The 21,320-nt window shown below is 35.5% G+C and overlaps 1 protein-coding gene across 6 annotated transcripts in view; it reads right to left on the bottom strand.

The window, feature by feature from the left end:
• Nucleotides 1–21,320, bottom strand: part of ATP8B (ATPase phospholipid transporting 8B) — a 198,971-nt gene that overhangs the window by 32,041 nt on the left and 145,610 nt on the right. For all 6 annotated transcript variants that reach the window (XM_083141074.1, XM_083141075.1, XM_083141076.1 and 3 more), the window contains 9 exons: nt 16,518–16,673; nt 15,277–15,451; nt 13,261–13,472; nt 11,877–12,039; nt 10,576–10,668; nt 9,440–9,602; nt 7,858–7,967; nt 1,901–2,092; nt 50–221 (listed from right to left, as the gene is read on the bottom strand). In XM_083141074.1, the coding sequence (XP_082997200.1) occupies nt 50–221; nt 1,901–2,092; nt 7,858–7,967; nt 9,440–9,602; nt 10,576–10,668; nt 11,877–12,039; nt 13,261–13,472; nt 15,277–15,451; nt 16,518–16,673 (1,436 nt within the window). The remainder of the gene's footprint in view (nt 1–49; nt 222–1,900; nt 2,093–7,857; nt 7,968–9,439; nt 9,603–10,575; nt 10,669–11,876; nt 12,040–13,260; nt 13,473–15,276; nt 15,452–16,517; nt 16,674–21,320) is intronic.

The raw sequence follows: 21,320 nt of genomic DNA, 5'->3' as shown, positions 1-21,320 counted from the left end.
CTCATGCCACTAATAGTATTTAAAAGGTCTTCAAGAAGTTGATCCTCACCTATTAAGTCCATGTCTGTTTCAATTTCTTCATAAATTGCATCCAATTTCTCGTCTCGGTTTTCCAGCGACAACGCTGCCTCCTGGTGCCGATGTTTCCAGTTGTTAAAAAAATCTTCATCCAAATCACGAACAGCAAGGCACAAAGTACGCAGGCCTTCACCTGCAAATTTCTGTAATACCCACGGAAAATACTTTACTTCCAGGATGTGCTTTTCCAAATTTACTTGCTTACATAACAATTTAATTCTATAAAACCACAAATAAAATTAAGCACAAGCTTTACTTGATGACAACCTAATTTGGCAGTGATGTAGGCAACAAACAACTCACGATTTTCTGAAAATTAATGCAGCAATTAATGTGTGATAGAATCAGTGTGCGAATCAACTCTAAGATCTCCCCTCACACAAAAATTTTCGGCTACAAGATTTTTTTAAAATTCCTGCCAGGGATGTTCCCCCAATTAAATGGAATTGAAAGCATATTATACCATTTCTTAACTGTGGTACAGTCACGGACAGTTCTGGGTTGTAATGAATGCATTGAAATATTCGGAAAAACAGTTATTTTATTTAACCTTTAATACAATTGCATCTGAAGTTCTATTCTTAAATAGCCCATTGTTAACTGTTTACATTGTCGCTGGGTTGCAGAGGTTTACCCTTGTTCAGTTGAACAGGCAATAAAATTTTGATAAAGTTTTCTCAGTGTTACTGGTTGAATAACTTTTTTTTTGTATGGTTTTTCTTGGAATGTAAATATTCTAAGTGTTTCTAAATTATGTGTAAATGTTGTCGTGATGCTGCTCTAAGGTACTTAAAACTACAAAGCAACAGTTTAGTTTACTAGCTGGTAACGTATGCAAATTTGCATACAACAAAAAACTACCCCTCAAAATGAAATCACAAATGCGCCACTGAGTGAGCATCCCCCCCCCCCCACCAAGCAAAATAGAATCCACATTTGTAGCTCGAGTTATGGTTGGTACTTTGGCATGTCCAATTACAGATGGTGTATGATGTCATTAGTGTATTTAACTATTTTCTATTTTGGTTTTTTCACATCTACCTCTTGGATAGTATATTTAACATGTTTGCTTCTAATGCAAGTACAAAACCACGTACAGAAAGACTTAGTTGGCTTAACATTTAACTAGTTTACAAACACAAATACCAAGGCTTTTCTTTGAATGACATGTGTTCCCCTCATCAGAATAAGACTGCCTAATTTTAATTGTGATTTGTTGTCCATTTTATGCACAGACAGGCTAATCGGGACTGGAGCTACAGTTTAAAGTGGGATCTGAACCACTGTGCAATGTGCATCCACCAGGTATCAAACCCAGAACCCCTTGATTACGAGGCAACAACATTACCACTATGCCATTGGAGAGGTCCAAGACTGCCTAATGAGTGCTAGCTAGACTTCAGGTGCTCATGCGGAGGATCGTTTTGGTTACTTTCAGCGAAATGTTGCAATCTTACAATATGACATATAATACAGAAAGAAGCAAAAATACAGTTGTTTTCATAAACTGTGACAGTATGACCAAATAGGAAAGAATGTTGCTATGAAATAAAAAGGAATAATATTCCCTCCAAATTTGAACATTTTTAAAAAGGAATTTTATGAATTACTACTATAAATCACAGTTTGAACACATTAAGCAAATCAAGGTTTCAAAGAATTTACACTCATTTTCTTGTTAATGGTGCACATGGGTTACAACAACTCCACACATTTTCACTTTTTCCATCTTCGTTTTTAAAACTTCCGGTTTGCATTGTTAGGGTTTGAATAAGGCTCCTAATTTTGTGATTATTGTAAAAAGTACCCTAAGTGTACTTACATTTAAATGTTCCTGAGTTTTAGTTTTTATACTGTCTCTATTAGTTTTTAGTCTCTCGTATATCACATTGTCAGCACCCTTGCAATATAGCCGTAGTTGCCGACCTTTCCTGAGAATCACCGACATTCTTTTCCTTACATTATTGAAGTCAAGGATGCACAGAAGCTCGTACACCTCTCTCTCTCCATTAACCTGTGCCAGAAGAATAAATATAGTCACACCGCTACATCTTTAAATAACTAAGAAAATAACAGTAAAGTTTCAATAAACACTAAATAATAGGGTACGACAAATTTGAATTCTTCCCTTGTCCTCACTAAACCAATTCCTAGTTTCAGAGATAAAACAAATTTAGCCTATTATCATGGCATGATTTTGGGAAATAGAAATTGTGGACAACATTTTTCAAACAAGAAAATTTAATTGAATTGAATTGAAATGTATTTATTTAAGTGTTGTTAACAGTTTAGCCTTTATACAACACTGTGGTTTAACACACATGCATAAAACTATTTTACAAAATAAGGTTAGAATATATACATCAGAATTAAAAAAGAATATGTATAAAAGTTATAACATAATTGTCCTTAAAATAGCTTACATTGTTGTCGAATTTAATTTCCATAGATTGGGACATTTACCTGTACTAACGATACTAATTTGTCCATCCAAGTGTTTGATTTCAAAACTGTAGTTGCAATTAGATTATGATGTCGTCTGGTGTTATAATGAGGCACTTTCACGCATAATTTTTCCAGATTTGTTTTACTATCTATTACACCTGCTAAGATATTTTCTATAAACTGATGACAGAATATATTTATTCTACATTCAAGGTTACATCATTTAAGTTTTTTACTTAGAGTACCGTATTCATAATAGACATGATACATTTTAAAATTATTATACATAAATCTACAAAACGTGTGATGAACATTTTCAATTAGCGATGTATCACTTTTGAAATTTAACGGATGCCATATTTGACAAGCATATTCTACGGACGGCCCAACCATGATGGAATGCATGAAGATGAAAAGTTCCAAATTACTGCTTGCTTTCCACTTTCGTATCAGGTTTCCCATAGATCTTGCTTTTTTCACAGTCACATTTATGTGTGGCTTAAATGTAAGCTTAGTATCATACATATAACACCTGGGTCTTTGATATTGTCTACATTCTGTACTGGTACATTGTTAACCTTGTAATTATAGACTGTGTATTGAGTTTTCCTGGTGTACCTTACAAATTTAGTTTTATTTACATTTAGTTGAAATTGATTGTCTTGCATCCATTTGTTTATGCAATTTAAATCCTTCTGTAACAAATAACAATCATTTGTTTATGCAATTTAAATCCTTCTGTAACAAATAACAATCATTAAGAATTTATTTCCTTGTACACCTTGGCATCATCTGCATGTAATAAAGATTGCTACTTGTGACAGAATGTTCCATATCATTTATGAAGAGTAAAAACAATAGTGGTCCTAGGGATGAGCCTTGCGGTACACCACTCTTCATGTTGGCTATTTCCGAATAACAATTGTTAATTTTAACTTTAAATATTCTGTACAAGAGGTACTTTTTAAACCATTTGCATTAACTATCCGAAAACCCAAGTTTATATAATAATATCTCATGATGTACAGAGTTAAAGACCTTTCCTATATCCAAATACAAGACATCAACCTGACTCCTGTTCAAGAATGACTGAGTTATGAAATCTGTGATCATACTAAAATTGGTTGTTGTGGACCTGTTCTTTATAAAACCATGTTGATGTTCATTTATTAGAAATTTGGTTTGAAAACTGATATACTTATGTATTATATTTTCAAATATTTTCCCAAAAGAATCAATTATGGCAATGGGCCTGTAATTTTCAATACCTTTGAGACCTTGAACTTTGGGAACAGGTATAATTTTAACATATTTCCATTTATTTGGAAAAATTCCTTTCCTTAATGATAAGTTAAATATTTTAACTAATACAGGTGCCAATGTTTCTATATTGGCTTTTAGTACATAATTGGGAAGAAATGATGGTGTAAAAGAACTCCTAGGTTTAATTTTCTTTACCGCAGCTATTACATCACTTACATCTATTCTAGGTATGGGTATATGTATATGACTGTCTTTCATCTCATATTCCCAATTCTGGCCATTATTTTTGTAGTTAGATTCAAAATATTTTGCAAAGGTGTTAGCAGCAGTTATGTCATCATTGGTAATAACATCATCATTAATAATATTATTGCATAAATTTTATGTATCTTTTGATTTGACTTGACTCCAGAACCATTTTTTGTCTTGGGTGTAGCTAAGAAATTACTTGTGCGTCGACTGGACGTAAAATTCCAATTACGAAGTAGTTAATTATTGTTTGTCCTCAATTATTTTTTTCTTTACATGCTTTTCTAAGTTCCACATACTTAAACAAAAATACCAACTTCCCTGATTTTCTATATTTATCATAATACCTTCTTTTTTTGTTTAAAAATAATTTAGTTTCCTTGGTAATCCAAGCAACCTGATTATTATGGTAATCTGTTTTTCTTTTAGGAATGTTTTTATCAATTACTTTGGACAGATATTCATTCAGATTTTCTACAAAGATATTAACATCATCATGTTCAATAATCGTATCATTAACATCTAGTAGGTAATAACATAATTGTAGGAAATCACCTTGATTAAATACATAGTGTTCAGTACCAACATAAGCATTTTCTTTGTGTTCTTTAAAATTAGTGCTATAATCCAACAAAAATTCAAAAGGAGGAAGAAAATGGTCTACATTTGTTAGAGTAGAATAGAGCATTCAATTTCAAGTACTCTATATTAGTAATCCCTAAATCTAGCACATTATTTGTAGATTGAGAGTAGAATGCTAAATTTACTTGTTTTACTTTTCAATTCAGGAGGTTGGAAATTACTACTATTGTATTCATTCCAATTAATACTAGGAATATTAAAATCACCAATTATTAATAAGTTCTTTGAACAATCAATAAAGTTATCTATGACAAAATTTATGTATGCTTCAAATATGTTAGTGTGTACATAATCAGGGGGATAATGCAAGCCTAGCACAACACTGGTATTCACATAGAAAATCTCTACCAAAATTATATCTAAGTCATTAAAAGTGATATCCAGCAGTTTGTACTTAACATTTTGTTTGAGGAGGATGACACAGCCACAGTGATTTTGCAAATTTCTATCTTTATTTATTACTTGATATTCAGGTAAAATATCAGTGAAATAAGATTGATTTTCATAAAACCAAGTGTCAAAAAATAATAATATATCATAGGATTCAGACAGTATATTCTTTTGTAAATCATCAATTTTGGTGTTTAGAGCTCTTACAATTTGATAACAACAGACAATCTGCTCATGTTTCATAACTGATTTGTCCATCATGAGTTTTTTTGGGAGAGTTAGGTTGACCGGATCACTTTCATTGTTATGCTTAAATTCTGTAATTACATGTTCCTCTTTAAGTTTACCATAGAAATTTGTGACGAGTGTGCCCTCTGGCCATACATCTGAGCTGAATACTTGATCAAAATTCTCCTGTTTTGTACTTGCATAAAAAGAAGAGTATCATATTCTGTCTTAAGTTTAACACATCTTACAACTTTAATACCTACTTGTTTCTCAAGATACTCCTGAATATCATTAACTGTTACTGAAGGATTAAATCTAGATGCAAAGATAACTTTTGTTGGTATATCTTTATACCTAACCTTTAACTTAGCTGACACCTTATTTCCAATTTTCACTGTATTTTCTACTTTCTTCATAGAGGCATATCCATTTTTGTTCCAACTTACTGCTTTTACACTAGGTTGAGTATATTTATTATGTTTCACACCTCCATAATCTTCAATTGACTTCTCTTGCACTGTTCTGGATCTCTCCACTGTTGTATTCTGTTGGTTTTCATGTACGCTACCACTCTGCGGACATGGCCTTTCGATCGAGTTTGTCTTTTTGAACACGGCTGTTTTTTACGACATCCGCAAATGAATTACTTTCAATGTTAGCATCGATTTTCGCATTTAGTTCTAGATTTAAGTCTTTTAGGTGAATTACCTCGGCACGCAATGCTTTTATTTCGTCACATAGTTTGTCATGTGAGGATAACAGTTTCATCATGATTGTTTTAAATTCATCACATCTGTTGCAGTTATTTCTTCCCTTTGATTTCGAATTTTCTGAATCACCTTCTTCATCGTTGTCAGACTCGCACAGATTGTCAATTTTTTCAAAAATGTTCTTAATTTGCTTTTCTGGGTTTGCAGTGATGGGAGTGGAGTCATTTCGATTTTTCAAACATTTAGTACATTTATACGAACTTGTAGCATTGTCCAAATATATTTCATATTCAGTTTTTCCAAAGTTCAAACATCCATTAACATGGAATTTGACCTTACATACCATACAATATAAATATTGCTGTTTACCAAATATTTTGCAATTACACAGTCCACACTGTCGACTACTAACTCCACCATTAACCGCCATACTAATATTATGTAACTTTGATAAATAATTTGTAGTAATTGATAATTTATAGTTTCAAGATGATAAACACACCCACACACTTTGGTCTGTCAAAAACACTTGTATAAATTCAAAATATTACAGGACACTAAAGCATTCCGAATCACTCCACCGATTCCTGTTCAGATTCCCACTCCGAGTTGGAGTCAATCACAGTCGCCATCACCATTCGTCACGTGAACAAATCTCTGTGTTGATATCCATGCTTCAATTTACAAGTTTTTAGGTTAATTACTCATTAGAGAATCACTCAGTTTGGATTTATCATATCTTGGTATATTCAAACTTAAGCACAGTTACTTAAAAACATTCCAAATTGGATAAAATACTACTAAAAACTGTTTTCTTACATACCAACAAACTTCAACGTTCAGAGCCAACCGGAACTGGAAGTCAGGCTTACTTTACTAAATATTCAACCTTACCCTACCCAAGTCAGTCAGAGCACAAGAGATGATGGAAGTCAGGGCACAAGTGAGCATGCAAGTCAGACACAAGTGAGATTGGGTTGGGTTAGGCTAGGTAGAATATTCAGTGAAGGGAGCCAGAGACATTTTCTTGTTTGAGAACCATTGGCCACAATATTTACTTCCCTAAATCATAAGTCATGATCAGAGGCTAAATTTGTTTTATCTCTGAAACTAGAAATTGTTTGATTGTGAGGACAAGGAAGTGAAGTGAGGTTTGAAGTGTGGACTGAAATGAGGACATACACCAGGACTGAAATGAGGATGCAAGTCAGGATGTGAGTGAGTTTAGGATAGATTAGGTTGGGTTAGGTTAGCAAATGATGATAAAAACTGCCTAAACTTCCTTAAATGTAAATTGGAAATCCAATTAACGACCTTTAGCCACTAGAGAAAAAGTTTTTATCAATAAAATATATTCGTCTTATGTATATACGATGCATATTATAATTTCTATGCAAAACTTTCAATACAAACTAGGGATTGACCGATATGAAATTTTGGCAGATACCAATAAATACCAATATAAAACTTACTGATACCGATAACCGATATTCTACTGATCCAATATAAAATTCCAAAAGGTGCTTGCATAACCTGAATGGTTCATTGACCTCCTTAATACATGCGTGTTTCCAGGCGACTGCAATGAAGAAGTAGTTGCATATTTAGGCATTTACTTTTTCAAAAATTAGGGCATGGAGATTATAAAAAAAAATTCAAATGGATGAATATTGCACTAAAATATAAATATATCAGATTGGTAAAATAATCGGTAATTTTACTGAAAAATCAATATGCCTTTATCGGCCAATACTGATAGAGTACCGATTAATCTGTCCCATCCCTAACAAAAACATATCCCAACAATATACTACAATCAGAATTTAAATTATTATCATTTCCTGCTATTTACCTCAATTGTAATGCTATTTGGACTTCGTTCCTTAAATACAAAACCAAAGTTTCGTGCAGCGGATACTAAGGCAGCTTCATCAGGTGACTGTGCTTGATATTCCAGTCTCCCTAGAAAAAGAAATGAAAAATTAAGCAATTTAATTTATTTATGAATAACAGAACCTACAAACTGATTTGTGTAAACATTACCTGCTTTCTATAGTATACTTTGCCTTATAATTTATATTATTTGAGAAACATCTACGGTAAAGTGATGGTAGCCAATAGTGCACTGATCAAATGTAAAATGACAAACACTATATTTAAGTGGTCGAGTTTTGATCTTGCCACCAAAGTTACCAGATTCAAGTGTCAGCCTGGGCATGGGTGTTCATTCTCAATTTCATCTACTCATCACTCATGCTCATCGCAATTAGTCAAAAGTTGCAGATGCTAAATAAAACAAATAACGATACTAGTGTCAGATCAATGATGAGATAGATAGATACATATGTATGCAGTACAGCACAGAATTCACCAGTATCCTTCATGATTTAAAGTGTTTGGACAGAGAAGTGAAGCTTCCCCATTTTCTGTTTCACATATCCTGTCTTTCCACAGTGTTCATCTTACAACTTCCACTGCCTGCTCTTTCTGACATCTTAGCATTCCCTTTGGCCTTTCTCCCACTCCTTGTGCTGACCGAGCGTGTCCTGCAGCTTCACTACACCCCTCTGTTGAATTTTCTCATTTCATCACCTGTCTCTTCATCTCCACTGTCTGCATCTCGCTTCTATTTCTCTCTTTCACTGTCAAAGTCTCTGCTCCATACATAGTTCGTTACATATTATCCTCTTTCATCCACGAAACAGAATTGCAGATGTAAACTACAGGGTGGGATAAAAGTCACTTTTCCCAAAAATTAGTTCAGTTTTCATACTTGTTCATGAAAAACACATACAGATGTCATAACCTGTGGCGAGGCTTGGCAACCCTGTTGTTCGTGCTTCATTTGTTTTCCAATGTTGGATTGTCACTGATTATTGTTGCATTGGGTAAAAAAGGTAAAGTGCTCCCCTGTGCATAGCACCACACCATGAAGGCATATAGGGGGTGTGGGGGATGTGTCTGTCTGTAATAACTGCTAGTGTTTCTTGCAATGAATCGCAAATTAACCAAAGATCAACGTGATTTTGTGCTACAATGTTGGTGGAAACACAATAAAAGCACGACATTGGTGATAGCACATTTGAGCAGAGACTTCCCAGTGTCAACCGCCATCATGTCAAGCGATGAGAAATTTGAACACACAATTCTGTAAATCAGTGCCTAAACGATGTGAATTGTGGATCAAGAAATAGGGTATCCATTTCGAACTAACTTTGTAAAGAAATGACCAATGTAACATTTTGAGTAAAGAAATGAGCAATGTATATTTTTGGGGAAAGTTACTTTTATCCCACCCTGTACTGTTAATCATTATGAGTTGAAAACTGGTTCCATCCCTGCTGGCACATACAATGATTGATTGAGGCTACCAAAGTCAGTCCATGTCAAAAAGGGAACGTCTCCTTATCTACAGTAAATACTTAGGGACTTACCATTTTTTTGCTCTGGCATAACAGTATGACAAAGAGCCAGAAGTTTGAAAAAACTGTGGACGTTTTCATCTTTATTTCTCACAGCATCAAGAAGAGTTCTATCATAAAAATTAAAATCAGTTTCATAATCGGGGTTCGAAGAAAAATCGACACAAGGTGTATTCTGAAATTAAAAAGAAAGGAACTAGTGTTAATTCATTTGAATCCATTGGCGAGACTGGTGGCATGACTTTATACATGCAACAATTTACATGTGACAGGGTCTACATGGGACAAAGAACAATACTCTCTTTCCAGGAATTCATATATTTCATGCATCAAGTTTCATTTCAATAAACTCATCTTGAAGGACTTCGTGTCCTTTTTCTTTAGTAACTACAGTGGAGCCTCAATAGACAGTTTCCAGAGGGCCACAGTGAAGAAACTCAAAATGCACCAGCTTCGTGCCCAGGAGAATTAAGTGGTTGGCTTTTGACCTCAAATCTCCTGGGTTCAAGTTCCAGTCTGGACATGACTGTTCTTTGCGAGTTTGTCATCATCATTCTATCTAATCATCACTCATTCTTATCACAATTAGCCAAAAGTGGCAGAAAAGTGACTGTAATACAGAAAAATACAAAATACAATTTTATTAGTAATATGCTTTCTACACGCACACTAGAGTACTCGTTAGAATTTCCCACGCGAACATACCGTACTCGTAGTGGAATGATTGGCAACGTCCCATATTTCAGAGCCTAACAAGCAGCACTGTTAACCTAAAACCCATACATATAAGGAAACAACTCTGCAATTACAATTCTAAATAATAATTCTGCATATCATTAAGTAATACTCAAATACAATACATGTGAAGGTATGAAATATCTACAGACCAGAACGTAAAATGGATACACATTCTGACAGACACGATCCATATTTGAGGGCCCACTACGATAGACAAATCACAGAAATACATGTACTATTAGGGTTCGAGAGTTTGAGTGTATTTCACTCGTTCGAGAGGAAGAACTATCAATTCTGTATGCCATGTAGCGTTGCCCATGCGAAATATTTGCCACTCAAGCGAAAAACGCTCATTGCAGCACTAACGCGCAGACAAAAACATTATACTAGGAATTACAAAAAATAATTACCTCCGTTACATCTATTATTTCTCCGGTTTTAGAATCCAACAGATCTCCATAGCATTTCCCACCTATGGAACACTTGTTGAATGTCATAATATTCTGGAAAAGAAAAAGGATTTTAATAAACTTTCCTTCCTATTGAATGAAAAGGCCCTACTGAACTTCAGTATCCATACAACATATTTATTGGGAAACTATTTATTGTACATTTACAATAAGTACTAGAAGTGGTCGCCATTGTGAGATTCACACAAATGAATATGGTGAACCATGTTTCAAAAGACTCTTCTTAACGTTTGCTGTTAAATTGCATCAACACATGAATATTTACACAGCAACAATTTTGTCTAATCAGCTGTTCATGCAGTTTACAGCCTCACTTAATGCAGTTGCCACTGTTACTTACCATGTAACAAGCAAAAATACAGGGTGATTCTTTATGTAGTTTACAACTTCAATAATTTATAATTATTTATTGGTACCACATACAGACTTGGTTTATATGTCATTATGCAGCAAAACACTTCAAGTTTTTTTATTAGAAATCTGTTATGGTTCAATGTGTGCACCGTTGGTCATCCTGGACACTTCCAACGAAAGTCATTTTCCTGCCAAACATTAACCAGCATTTCAGGGGTAACATTAGCGATGGATGTTGTGATGCGATCTTGGAAGTTCATGAAGATTATGAGGTAGGGGAGGGGTGTACACCCTATCCTTCACAAACCCCCACAAAAAAAAGTCGAGTGGAGTGTAATCTGGAGACTGTGGCGGCCAGGCAATTGGTCCACCACGACCTATCCACTTGTCTGGGATAGACCGGTGGCGCCGCATGTAATCAACTCTGCAACTACACACTACGCGAGTCAAAACTTGCATAATGACATATAAACCAAGTCTGTATGTGGTTCCAATAAATAATTATAATTTATTGAAGTTGTAAACTACATAAAGAATCACCCTGTATAATAATAAACTGCATTTCTTCTTGATCATTCTGTATTTATATCAAATGTGCTCTAAGATAAACTGTTGCTATAAGGAGCTGTACAGAATGGATCCAGGTAATTCTTGTAAAAAAAAAATTGACATTGTATTTAAAGTAAAAGGTTTGGTAAAATTTTAGACAAGATGACTAAGGATTGATTAGTGATGGACTAATAATAAAATTATGTATACTGACACTGAGTACTTTTTTTAATCAAGGCACATGTGAAGAAATGATTAATCTTGTGTGTTCTCACAAACATAGCCAATATTTGATTAATGTATTTTTCTAAAAGATTGTGTACTTTCTTCTCAATTACCTGTGTCAATGTTCCTGTTTTATCTGAAAATATGTACTCTATCTGACCTAATTCTTCATTTAGAGTTGTGGTTCGTGCTTTGGCTGGAGTCTGAGTTTTATCGTAAAACATTTTTTCATCCCAGTTAATGAGAAAGCTCTGCGCAAATCGAATTACTTCCACACTGAAAGAGAAAAAAAAATTATAAAAAAAAATAAGCAATATGTGCTTAAAAATCTATATTTCACATTCAAAGTATTAAACACTTCACTCAAACAGTGCTACTTATCAGCTTTTTCAAGTGTTCATGCCATTTCAGGTAAAACCATACATTACAATAAAGTAAGCAACAGCATACATAGTGTTCTACTGGCATTGCAGTATATTTTTTGGTTCGTTTAATTTATTGGACATACATGAATCAGCTTGTCAAAACTATAGAACTTTTATTTAAGCAAATGCTTACAGAAATCATTTTCGCAACACCACTGAAATATAATTAATTATGCTAGAAATTACTATGGATAGAAATATAAACTGTTTCAGAATTTCCACCTCGGTGTTAATTATGATGTTAATGCAGACAATAGCTTTATACAGGGTGGAGTTTGTCTTTATTCTCAGTCGTTAGGGCATCTGATTACCATGCGATACACCCAGGTTCGATCCCCGGCAGAGGAGAACCGGGATTTTTTTAATCCTGTTGAAGTGGCTCTGGTGCCCACCCAGCAACGTATAAAGTACACACCTTTGAGAAACTCTGGGATGTAAAGGCAGCCAGGGATGTGGTGCTCATCATATCACCCCCACCTTCGGCTGTCATCAAGAAAGTGTAGGGCCCTAACTCCACACCCCCTGTACACCTTCATGGTGTGGTGCAAAGCACAGAGGAGCACTTTACGTTTTTGCTATATTCATGTGCTAGCCTTACAGTCATATGTATGCCATTATTATTGAGAAAAAAAAGGTTTACACCAGTATTAAATGCAGAAAATAACATCTTGCAAATTATGTTTCAACAATAAAAGTGCAATGTGTTGCGTTCCACAGCTACATGGTGACTGAAATGGTAGCTAGTGAGGAGTGAAATCCGCACCACCTTCCCTCCAAGGACCCCATTACGTGACACAACGCAATAATAAAACAACAATCGGCAGGTTTTTTCTTCCCCAGAAAAGAGAAGTTTCAGCTACAGACTCCAACAGTGTGTGTGAACCAAAATGGGTGCCATTTGCAAGATGTTATTTTCTGCACTAAATGTTGGTGCAAATCATAATTGTTTCCAATAATAATGGCATCAGGTTTTCTGCCCTACCCTGTACATACACTTTTTTGCTATTTCAAAACTGATATCATATATTTAGCAATTTCAATACACTTTCACATAATTAAACATGAAACTCACCTAACGTATAAAGATATAGGCACAACGGTGTTAAGAACAATGGCGTATGAAAAGAATACAAGTAAAGCTATCACAGTGGCACCCCCGCTTGGGTCGTTCGGGACCAGCGTGTCCCAGGGCAGGTAGACTTGAAAGTACTGTCCTGTGATTGTCTCCCAGATCCCACAGGCTATGGTACAGAACAGGCACATGGACAGCAGGAAAAATACAATCTGGAAAAATGTACGTCATTAGGAGCATGGACAAATATAATGCTGTACCACACTTTAAAAACAAATATTTATGAATTCTTAGTCACAAACATTCCAAGACATGAACTAGAAGAACGGTTCAAAAAATACAAAAAATATCTATTATGGAAAGTCAAAGTATTCAGAAGACAATTTCTACACAGTTTAAATTCAATAAACGCATGGCCATGAAATTAAGCAAGTGGTAGAAATTCACATTTTTGCCATGTTGGAACACAACTCCATGTGTTCGGAGGTTTATGAGCAATCCGACGTGCAGATATTGGACTCCATTTCTGGGGCCTGTAACAAACTTTAAATTCACACGAGCACCAGCTCTGTATAGAATGGGACTCCAAAGTGCCCTGGAGAGGTCGGCCTGATGCTCGAACTAGGCAACACAGCCCAGCTGACGTTGCCACACAGTGGGGACCAGCAACTTTTGTCCTGCTCTTGCTTTGCTTTTCCCCATATGTGGCACCAGTGCAATTCTGCCCAGCCGCCAATTTTCATGGCCATGGATTTAAAAGGTTTAAACACTTAAATTCTTTCATACTTCAGCGACTAGAAGGATTCAAGCTGCCTTGTAGTCGAGTGTATTCAGGGTCAACTCTAAATGTAGGTTTGAGTCCTGGTCTTGACATGGTGTTTCTTTGTAAGCTTGTTGGTAAAATTGTTTTCAGAATCCCTACAGAATAAGGAATTTAGCTACTGCCATCATTTCATACATCTACATATAATAATTACAGCCATGGTGGTCTACTGAGTAGGACATGTGACTGCCATGTTGGAGACCCAGGTTCAATTCCTGGAGTGGATGATCTAAGTTCAGCACAAAGCAGCTCTGGGGCTCATCCAGTCTCATTGGGTACCTGGGGGCAATCCTAGGGGGTAAAGACAGCTGTAGCACCTCCAAAATGGCCAAGATCAATAGAATATGTATGGCCCTACCCCCACATCCCCCTATATGTCCACAACTACACTTTTTGTGTATTTTTCTATATTTTGTGATTTGCCAGTGAAGCATTTTGTGGATTGAAAAGGATGCCCAGACTCCTCAACTGACATCACTGACTAAATTCAGAATTTAATCATTTACTGGTAAGGAAAATAAAATTATTGCAACAAAACCAATAGTTATAGTGGACTGCATTTTTTATATTAATGTAACTATTCTACAGATAGTTAGGTGACATTTTTTTACAGTTTCTATGCAATGAAATATGAAACTTAACATTGTTGATTCAACATAACTACCCTTAAAATACTTTTCCACATTTGTAGCTATAAGTGAACAAATTTGTGCCTCGGGTGGGGCAGACAAAACACTGCGTCTTCATTTAATAAGAAGTTTATTTTAATTTCTACGAATTGTCAAATAACGAAAAATAAATTATTTAAGAAAAGGAGAGAATATTGAATAATGTAGTGCAACAGTTAAAGGAGAAATTAATTGTTTTTTTGATGTCACGGGTGGGACACAATACAAAATGCAAATAAATCAAAAAGTTAAAATAAACTAATAATATGTAAAATACCTTCTACTACCTAACTTAAGTATAATACTTGAATTTTTAACCAACAGACAATTTTAGATTTAATTTTAAAAATTGAGGTTCAGGGGCACTTCACATGGAATGCCCCTAGATAATGTATTCTTCTTATTTGTGTCATTTGGGATGGAATCTTAGGGCCAAATGGGAGTCAACTCTACATGGCGACCAACACCAAACTACTAGTAGTTCTTATGTACTCTGATACCATCTGTAATAATGGAAAAACTTACCCCTATGATAATGAAATTCAGTAGCCTATCAATGCTTGTGCGTTTAAATTTTGTCTTTCCTGAATTCTGCATGAGTTTTGTGTCCTTTCCTGCGAAAACAACTAATCCATAGCACCACTGTGTGTTGCGAAGTATACAGCCACGCAATATTACTTTATCATTGTCTAACGAGTATCTGAAATGACAAGGTACCACTATGTTAGGTATTAATTGAAAGTGGGAAGAAATGCATTTAATAAAGGGGCTGATCACTGCACCACCATCTAAAAGAATGCACAACATAAACCTTCCAGTAAAATTATCAAAAGATAGTGTGTAAATATCTGAAGTTTTTTTCTGTTACTAGTGAAAATGCAATTCATTGAGACATTCATAAAATGTTTCCAAACACCATTCACTAATAATAGTATTAATAATAAATATTTAATATGTCAACAAGAAAATAAACAATTCCGCATTTTGTGCATACAATATTTAAAATAAATATGGCTCATAGAATTGTTTACTTTATAAATAATAATAAAAAATAATAACAGTAATAATAATAATAATTGCAGGAGCTGTTTGTTTTAGGTACACTTTCAGCTCAGGATAATATTCTCAAATTTCAGAAAAGAAAACTGATTGAAAGTCTGTTTTCTTGTACATTCATACAATTACCCTGTTGAAAGAGAAATGAGATACTTAGAGTGCAAATACAGGGTGTATCATTTAAAAGTGGCCCCAGCTAGAGAATGCACAAACATTGGTGTTCAAAGTGACAACTGTGGATGCAAAGGCACACTTTGACCCTCTGAATATGTTCCTAAACACATGCTGAAGCTCATCCACACAGGTGCTCCTTATTTCAAGTTCAATGTTCAATTTCAAGTCTTAGAGTGTTCGCGGATCCACTTTGTAAACCTTAGTTTTCAACCTTCCCCACAGGTTGTAATCACACACACTATGACCCTGGGGGCCATAATCCTTTACAGATGACCAAATCTGGAAACTCTCTCTCCAAGAAGGCAGTTGTTTGTCTTGCAGTGTGAGCAGAAGCACTATTTGCTGGAACAATGTGTAATTTTTCTCATGTACTGTTAGCTGTTCCATCAAGCCTTGCTCAGCATAGACTGCAGAAGTGAGCACAGATGGAGCAATGTATGCGATTATAGTAATATGGTAATGCAATTATATTATCCTGTGCCACCTTTAAATGATACACCCAGTATAACTGATACTTATGTGACTGCTCTACTTACTTTGTTCTTTTCCATTCTAATGTACCCTCAAATTTATTTAATAAATTATTTGGAGTTTCGCATATGATGTCCCCATCAAATGCTCCTAGCTGGGCATCATTCTGCCCCATCTCAGCTGTCTCTGGGAGACACTGTCGGCACTTGAGATTTGTTTCTCTGGGAAAAAAAGTTTACAAACGAAAAGTTATAATTGCATTACAAGCAATAGACATTAATTCAGCACAACACTTAGCAAAAAAGCACCAAAGCTGTTATTGACAACAACCTTCAATTACACAGTACATTTTTCCTGGCATTGAACTTTAATGGAACAAAAGTAACTGGTCCAAATAGCATTCCCAATCCAATGAAACATTTACACATCCACAGGCACTGTTTCCACATTGTTTCTATTAAAACTGAGAAACTCTTCTCTTAAAAAAAAAAAGAGGAGGAATTATAAAACTAAAATTCTCTAACGTTATAGAAATTCTATCAAATGAACAATCAATGTGGTGCCTTGTTTGTGAAAAAAAAAAATACTTTAAGGAACACAAGTCTGTTGTACTCGTTTATTGTATCTGAAATGTTGTACGAGGCACGTAAAAAAAAAAAGGGCAATAATTTTTTTACTTGGGACTGGCAACACTGACGAAGCTGCGGGTGCACGGAAGCATGCTTTAGTATTCTGTGCCTGCAACAGAGGTATATTTCTATGTGTGAAGGTGCGTACGTGCAAGTAGCAGGAAGTTGAAATGGCTGCTGTAATAGAAAATCCCACCAAATGTGAGGTCGGTGATTAGATTTCTCAACACAAAAGGACTGAGTGCAGACAGAGGGTCTACGTAAACTTGTTGCACGGTACCAAAAATGCTTGGAGCATCATGGTGACAATGTAGAAAAATAGCATCAAAATAAAAAATTTCTAACTTCATTTTATTCTCTGTAATAACCAATTGGCCCTTTTTTTTTTTTACATGCCCCTAGTACATAAAATACCACTGATACCCTCACCGATTCTCATCGATACCGATGTTTGTAAAAGTTTAGCAAAATATTGATTAATATTAGTGTGTTAGTATTCAAGAATTATCAATAACATCAGAATATTAAATTACATGTTGTCATAAAATTCTGTTTTTCACACTGCACAGTGGTCCAGATGCATGGAAAATCTGGCCAAAATTCATCTTTAGGTCTATGACCTAAGAATGCAGAAGAAACACAATATTGGACAGTATTATGACATTTTAATGCCAGTTGCACTCACAATACAGTAAACCATGACTTATGCGTTGTTCAACTTATTTACAATATCCATCTCGATCAGTTTCAACGTCAGCCAGTGACTGGAGGGGACGTTTAAGGAAGTCTAATACATTTTGAAGTGTCTATCTCAGACTGCTCTGTGGAGATGACTGGATTTAAGGAGTCAAAGGATTACATGCATCATCTTTTTTCCCCCCGAGAATTGGTCCGAGTATGGTGTTACGGATAATACTTCTTTATACGCATGTTTCCAGCATCTTGAGCAGCCGAAATAATCGCTGGACCATGGACAACTATCTTGTGAATGGAAGCTGGCATGTTGATAGAGCAAGAAGTGCAGGTCAATTTTCTGCTTGGTCCCCATCTCAAATTTCACGTCTAGGCCCAGTCCATAAGATAGTGTCTATGCATAGGATTATCCCTTCCTGTTATAGACACCATTTTCTGGGAGTTCTGGAAAAAAATATGTTTTGGTATTCTTGTCGTATGGAATAAAAAGCTGCTTACAGAAGGCAGTGGATGAAACAATAGGCTACAGGGAAAGGAAAAGTGCAAAGAAACCATGGATTACTGAAAGTATGCTGGAAAAATGGAGGAATGGAGAAAATGGAAGAATGTAAATACAGAAGAGGGAAGAAATAATTACAGGATACTGAATAACCATCTAAGAAGAGAAACTGACAGGGCAAAAGAACAATGGATGAAACAAAAATGTGAAGAAATTGAAGAACTGGAAAAAAGAGGAAGGTATGCCTTGATGTATCGTGAAGTAAACTGCTTGGGCTTCCAAAAGAAGAAATGGAAAACAATGTGGATGATAGAAGATGAGGGAGGATGTGAAATCACAGACAAAAAAAGGAATATCGAATGTGTGGGGAAAGTACGTTGAAGAGCTCTACCAGAAAGAGAATCGCCCAGACAGTCTCAACGTAGAAAATGAAGACGACGTGCCTGATGATGAGAAAGGATACTATATCCTGAATGAAGAATTTGAGCAAGCACTTAAAAAAATGAGGAATGGGAAAGCAACGGGCACTGATGAAATTCCTGTTGAACTTATCAAATGCCTGGGAGATGGAAAAAGAGAAATACTGCATTTATGCAATGAAATCTATGAGAAAGAGATTGGCCACAAGATTTCACGGAGACTGTTTTGGTAACTCTGCAGAAGAAAAGCAATGCCAGAAAATGTTCTGAGTACAGGACAATTAGCTTGATACCTCACTCGGCAAAAATTCTTGTAACAATTCTGAACAGACGTCTATACTCGAAGGTCAGTGGCGAGTTAGAGGAAGAACAGTTTGGCTTCAGGAAAGGAAGAGGTACAAGGGATGCAATTGGGAAAGATATTTAGAGAAAGGAAAGGAGGTGTTTGTAGTATTTGTAGACCTGGAGAAAGCCTTTGATAGAGTGAATTGGGTTAAACTTTTAGAAATTCTGAAGAAAATTGGTGTAGATTGGAAAGAGAGAGAAGACTTCTAAGCAACTTATACATGAATCAACGAGTGAGAACAGGAGACGAAATGACAGAAGGCTGTGAAATTGGAAGAGGAGTACGACAAGGATGCTGCCTATCGCCTACTTTGTTTAATATCTATTTAGAAGACATAGTGAAAAATTGTTTCCAGGGCACAGGAGGTGTCAAATTGGGAGGAAGAAGAATAAACTGCATAAGATTTGCTGATGACATGGCATTATTCGCTGAGGATGAAATAACCATAAATAGTATGTTAGAAGAGTTAAACAGCAGCTGTGAGCAGTATGGGATGAAGATTAATGTAAACAAGACAAAGGCAATGGTTATAGGATGGAAACCAAGGAATATTAATGTGAGAGCAAACAGTGAAAGAATCCAGCAAGTGGATAGCTTCAAGTACCTCGGATGCACTATAAGCAGTGACATGAGCTGCAAACAAGAAGTGAAAATGAGAATCGCAATAGCAAAAGAAGCTTTCAATAGAAGAAAAAATGTTTTTTTTGTAAACCCAAGGACATAGGTCTAAGGAACAGATTAGTGAAATGTTTTGTGTGGAGTGTAGCACTATATGGTGCAGAAACCTGGACGTTGAGAAGAAATGAAGAGAAACGACTCGAAGCTTTTGAAATGTGGACATGGCGAAGAATGGAGCATGTAAAATGGACACACAAGGTAAGAAACGAAGCCGTACTGAAAAGAGTTGGTGAAAAAAGATCTACACTGGAGACCATCAAGAAGAGGAAAAGAAGCTGCTTGCTAAGAGATGCCTTGGAGGGAATGGTTGAAGGAGGAAAAATCTGTGGAAGAAAGACATATCAGCTTATGGATGATATTAAATTAACTGGGTCGTATGCTATTACGAAGCGTAAGACAGAGAATAGGGAAAGCTGGAGATTGCAGTGAAAAACCTGCCAATTAGGCAGAAAACAATGAATGAATGAATTCTTGTCGTTGGACGTCCCACTTCCCATTTGCCTTGGTGCATATGTAATGATGCCTAATTCCACCTTCATCTCGGCTTGTATCTTTGTTTTTGTTTTTTCTTCATCAACTGTTTATTTACCTTTCAACTCACCTGCCATGCTTTAATATCCATGCAGTTCCACGAAGTGTAATGTAACCTGGAGAGGCTAATCCGGAATCTTTTTTTTTAAATTTGCTTTATTTCACTTCCCTTTTTGTGCCACTTTTGGATAATTTGCAAAGATGAGGATGAGTGATGATATGATGAAATTGATGAATAGACACTCACAAACATTCATGCCCAAGCCAGGATTCGAACCCAGGACCCCTGTAATCCTGAATGTGTCCAGATTTTAATTCCTAATACAAGGGATGTGAAGAAAATGTTGTCTTGAAATCCCTATTCATTGGCCCTCTGCTTACATTGAAATTGCCCAGATGTCCATCCCAAACCAACTTAAGAGGAATGAAGCGTATCCAATTGAATTTTACAACTTTTTATGAAAAGGGGCAAGAATGGGCAAAAACTACTTGTGGATCCTCAAACTAGAAACATTATTCTAACATAAGATGGTTTAATCTTAACTTGAGATTGTTTGAGTCGTTTTGTAACTCAACGAGAAGTATCAAAAAAGAAGAAATCTGTGGCCTTTAGCACTAACTTGAGTTGCAGCACATTAACAACTTAATACTTGATTAAACCAGATGACAAAAGTATCTCCTTATAATTCAAGTTTAAAACTAACAAAAAATAAGTTTCAAACTGCAATTGGCATCCGATAAATGTTTACAAAGACACAAACTAACTACGTGGAAAAGTCCTTTCTGCAACAAACTAACAAAGATCACATCATAGCCACACTTCAAGGATTGCTAGCCAACGGGGGCGACACTTATTGTGTAATATCAGGTAGTTTTCAATAGAATGGACCTTTTACTCTAGAATTATAAGATACCAAACCTACTTTCAAAATTTCAATTTTGGGATTTTGGTGAGGTTTTGCATTCAATTGGACTACTGTGCACTGGTGGAAAAAAAAAAAACACGTCGAATTTTGCATAATTTCCAGGATAATTAGACAACTCCATAAAAGTATCTCGCAGCATATTTGGGG

Source organism: Lepisma saccharinum, chromosome 19 (genome assembly GCF_977018435.1).
Source record: "Lepisma saccharinum chromosome 19, izLepSacc3.1, whole genome shotgun sequence".
Taxonomy (NCBI): Eukaryota; Metazoa; Arthropoda; class Insecta; order Zygentoma; family Lepismatidae; genus Lepisma; species Lepisma saccharinum.
The sequence above is the reverse complement of the archived record's forward strand: the minus strand, read 5'-3'. Positions and strand labels throughout refer to the sequence as shown.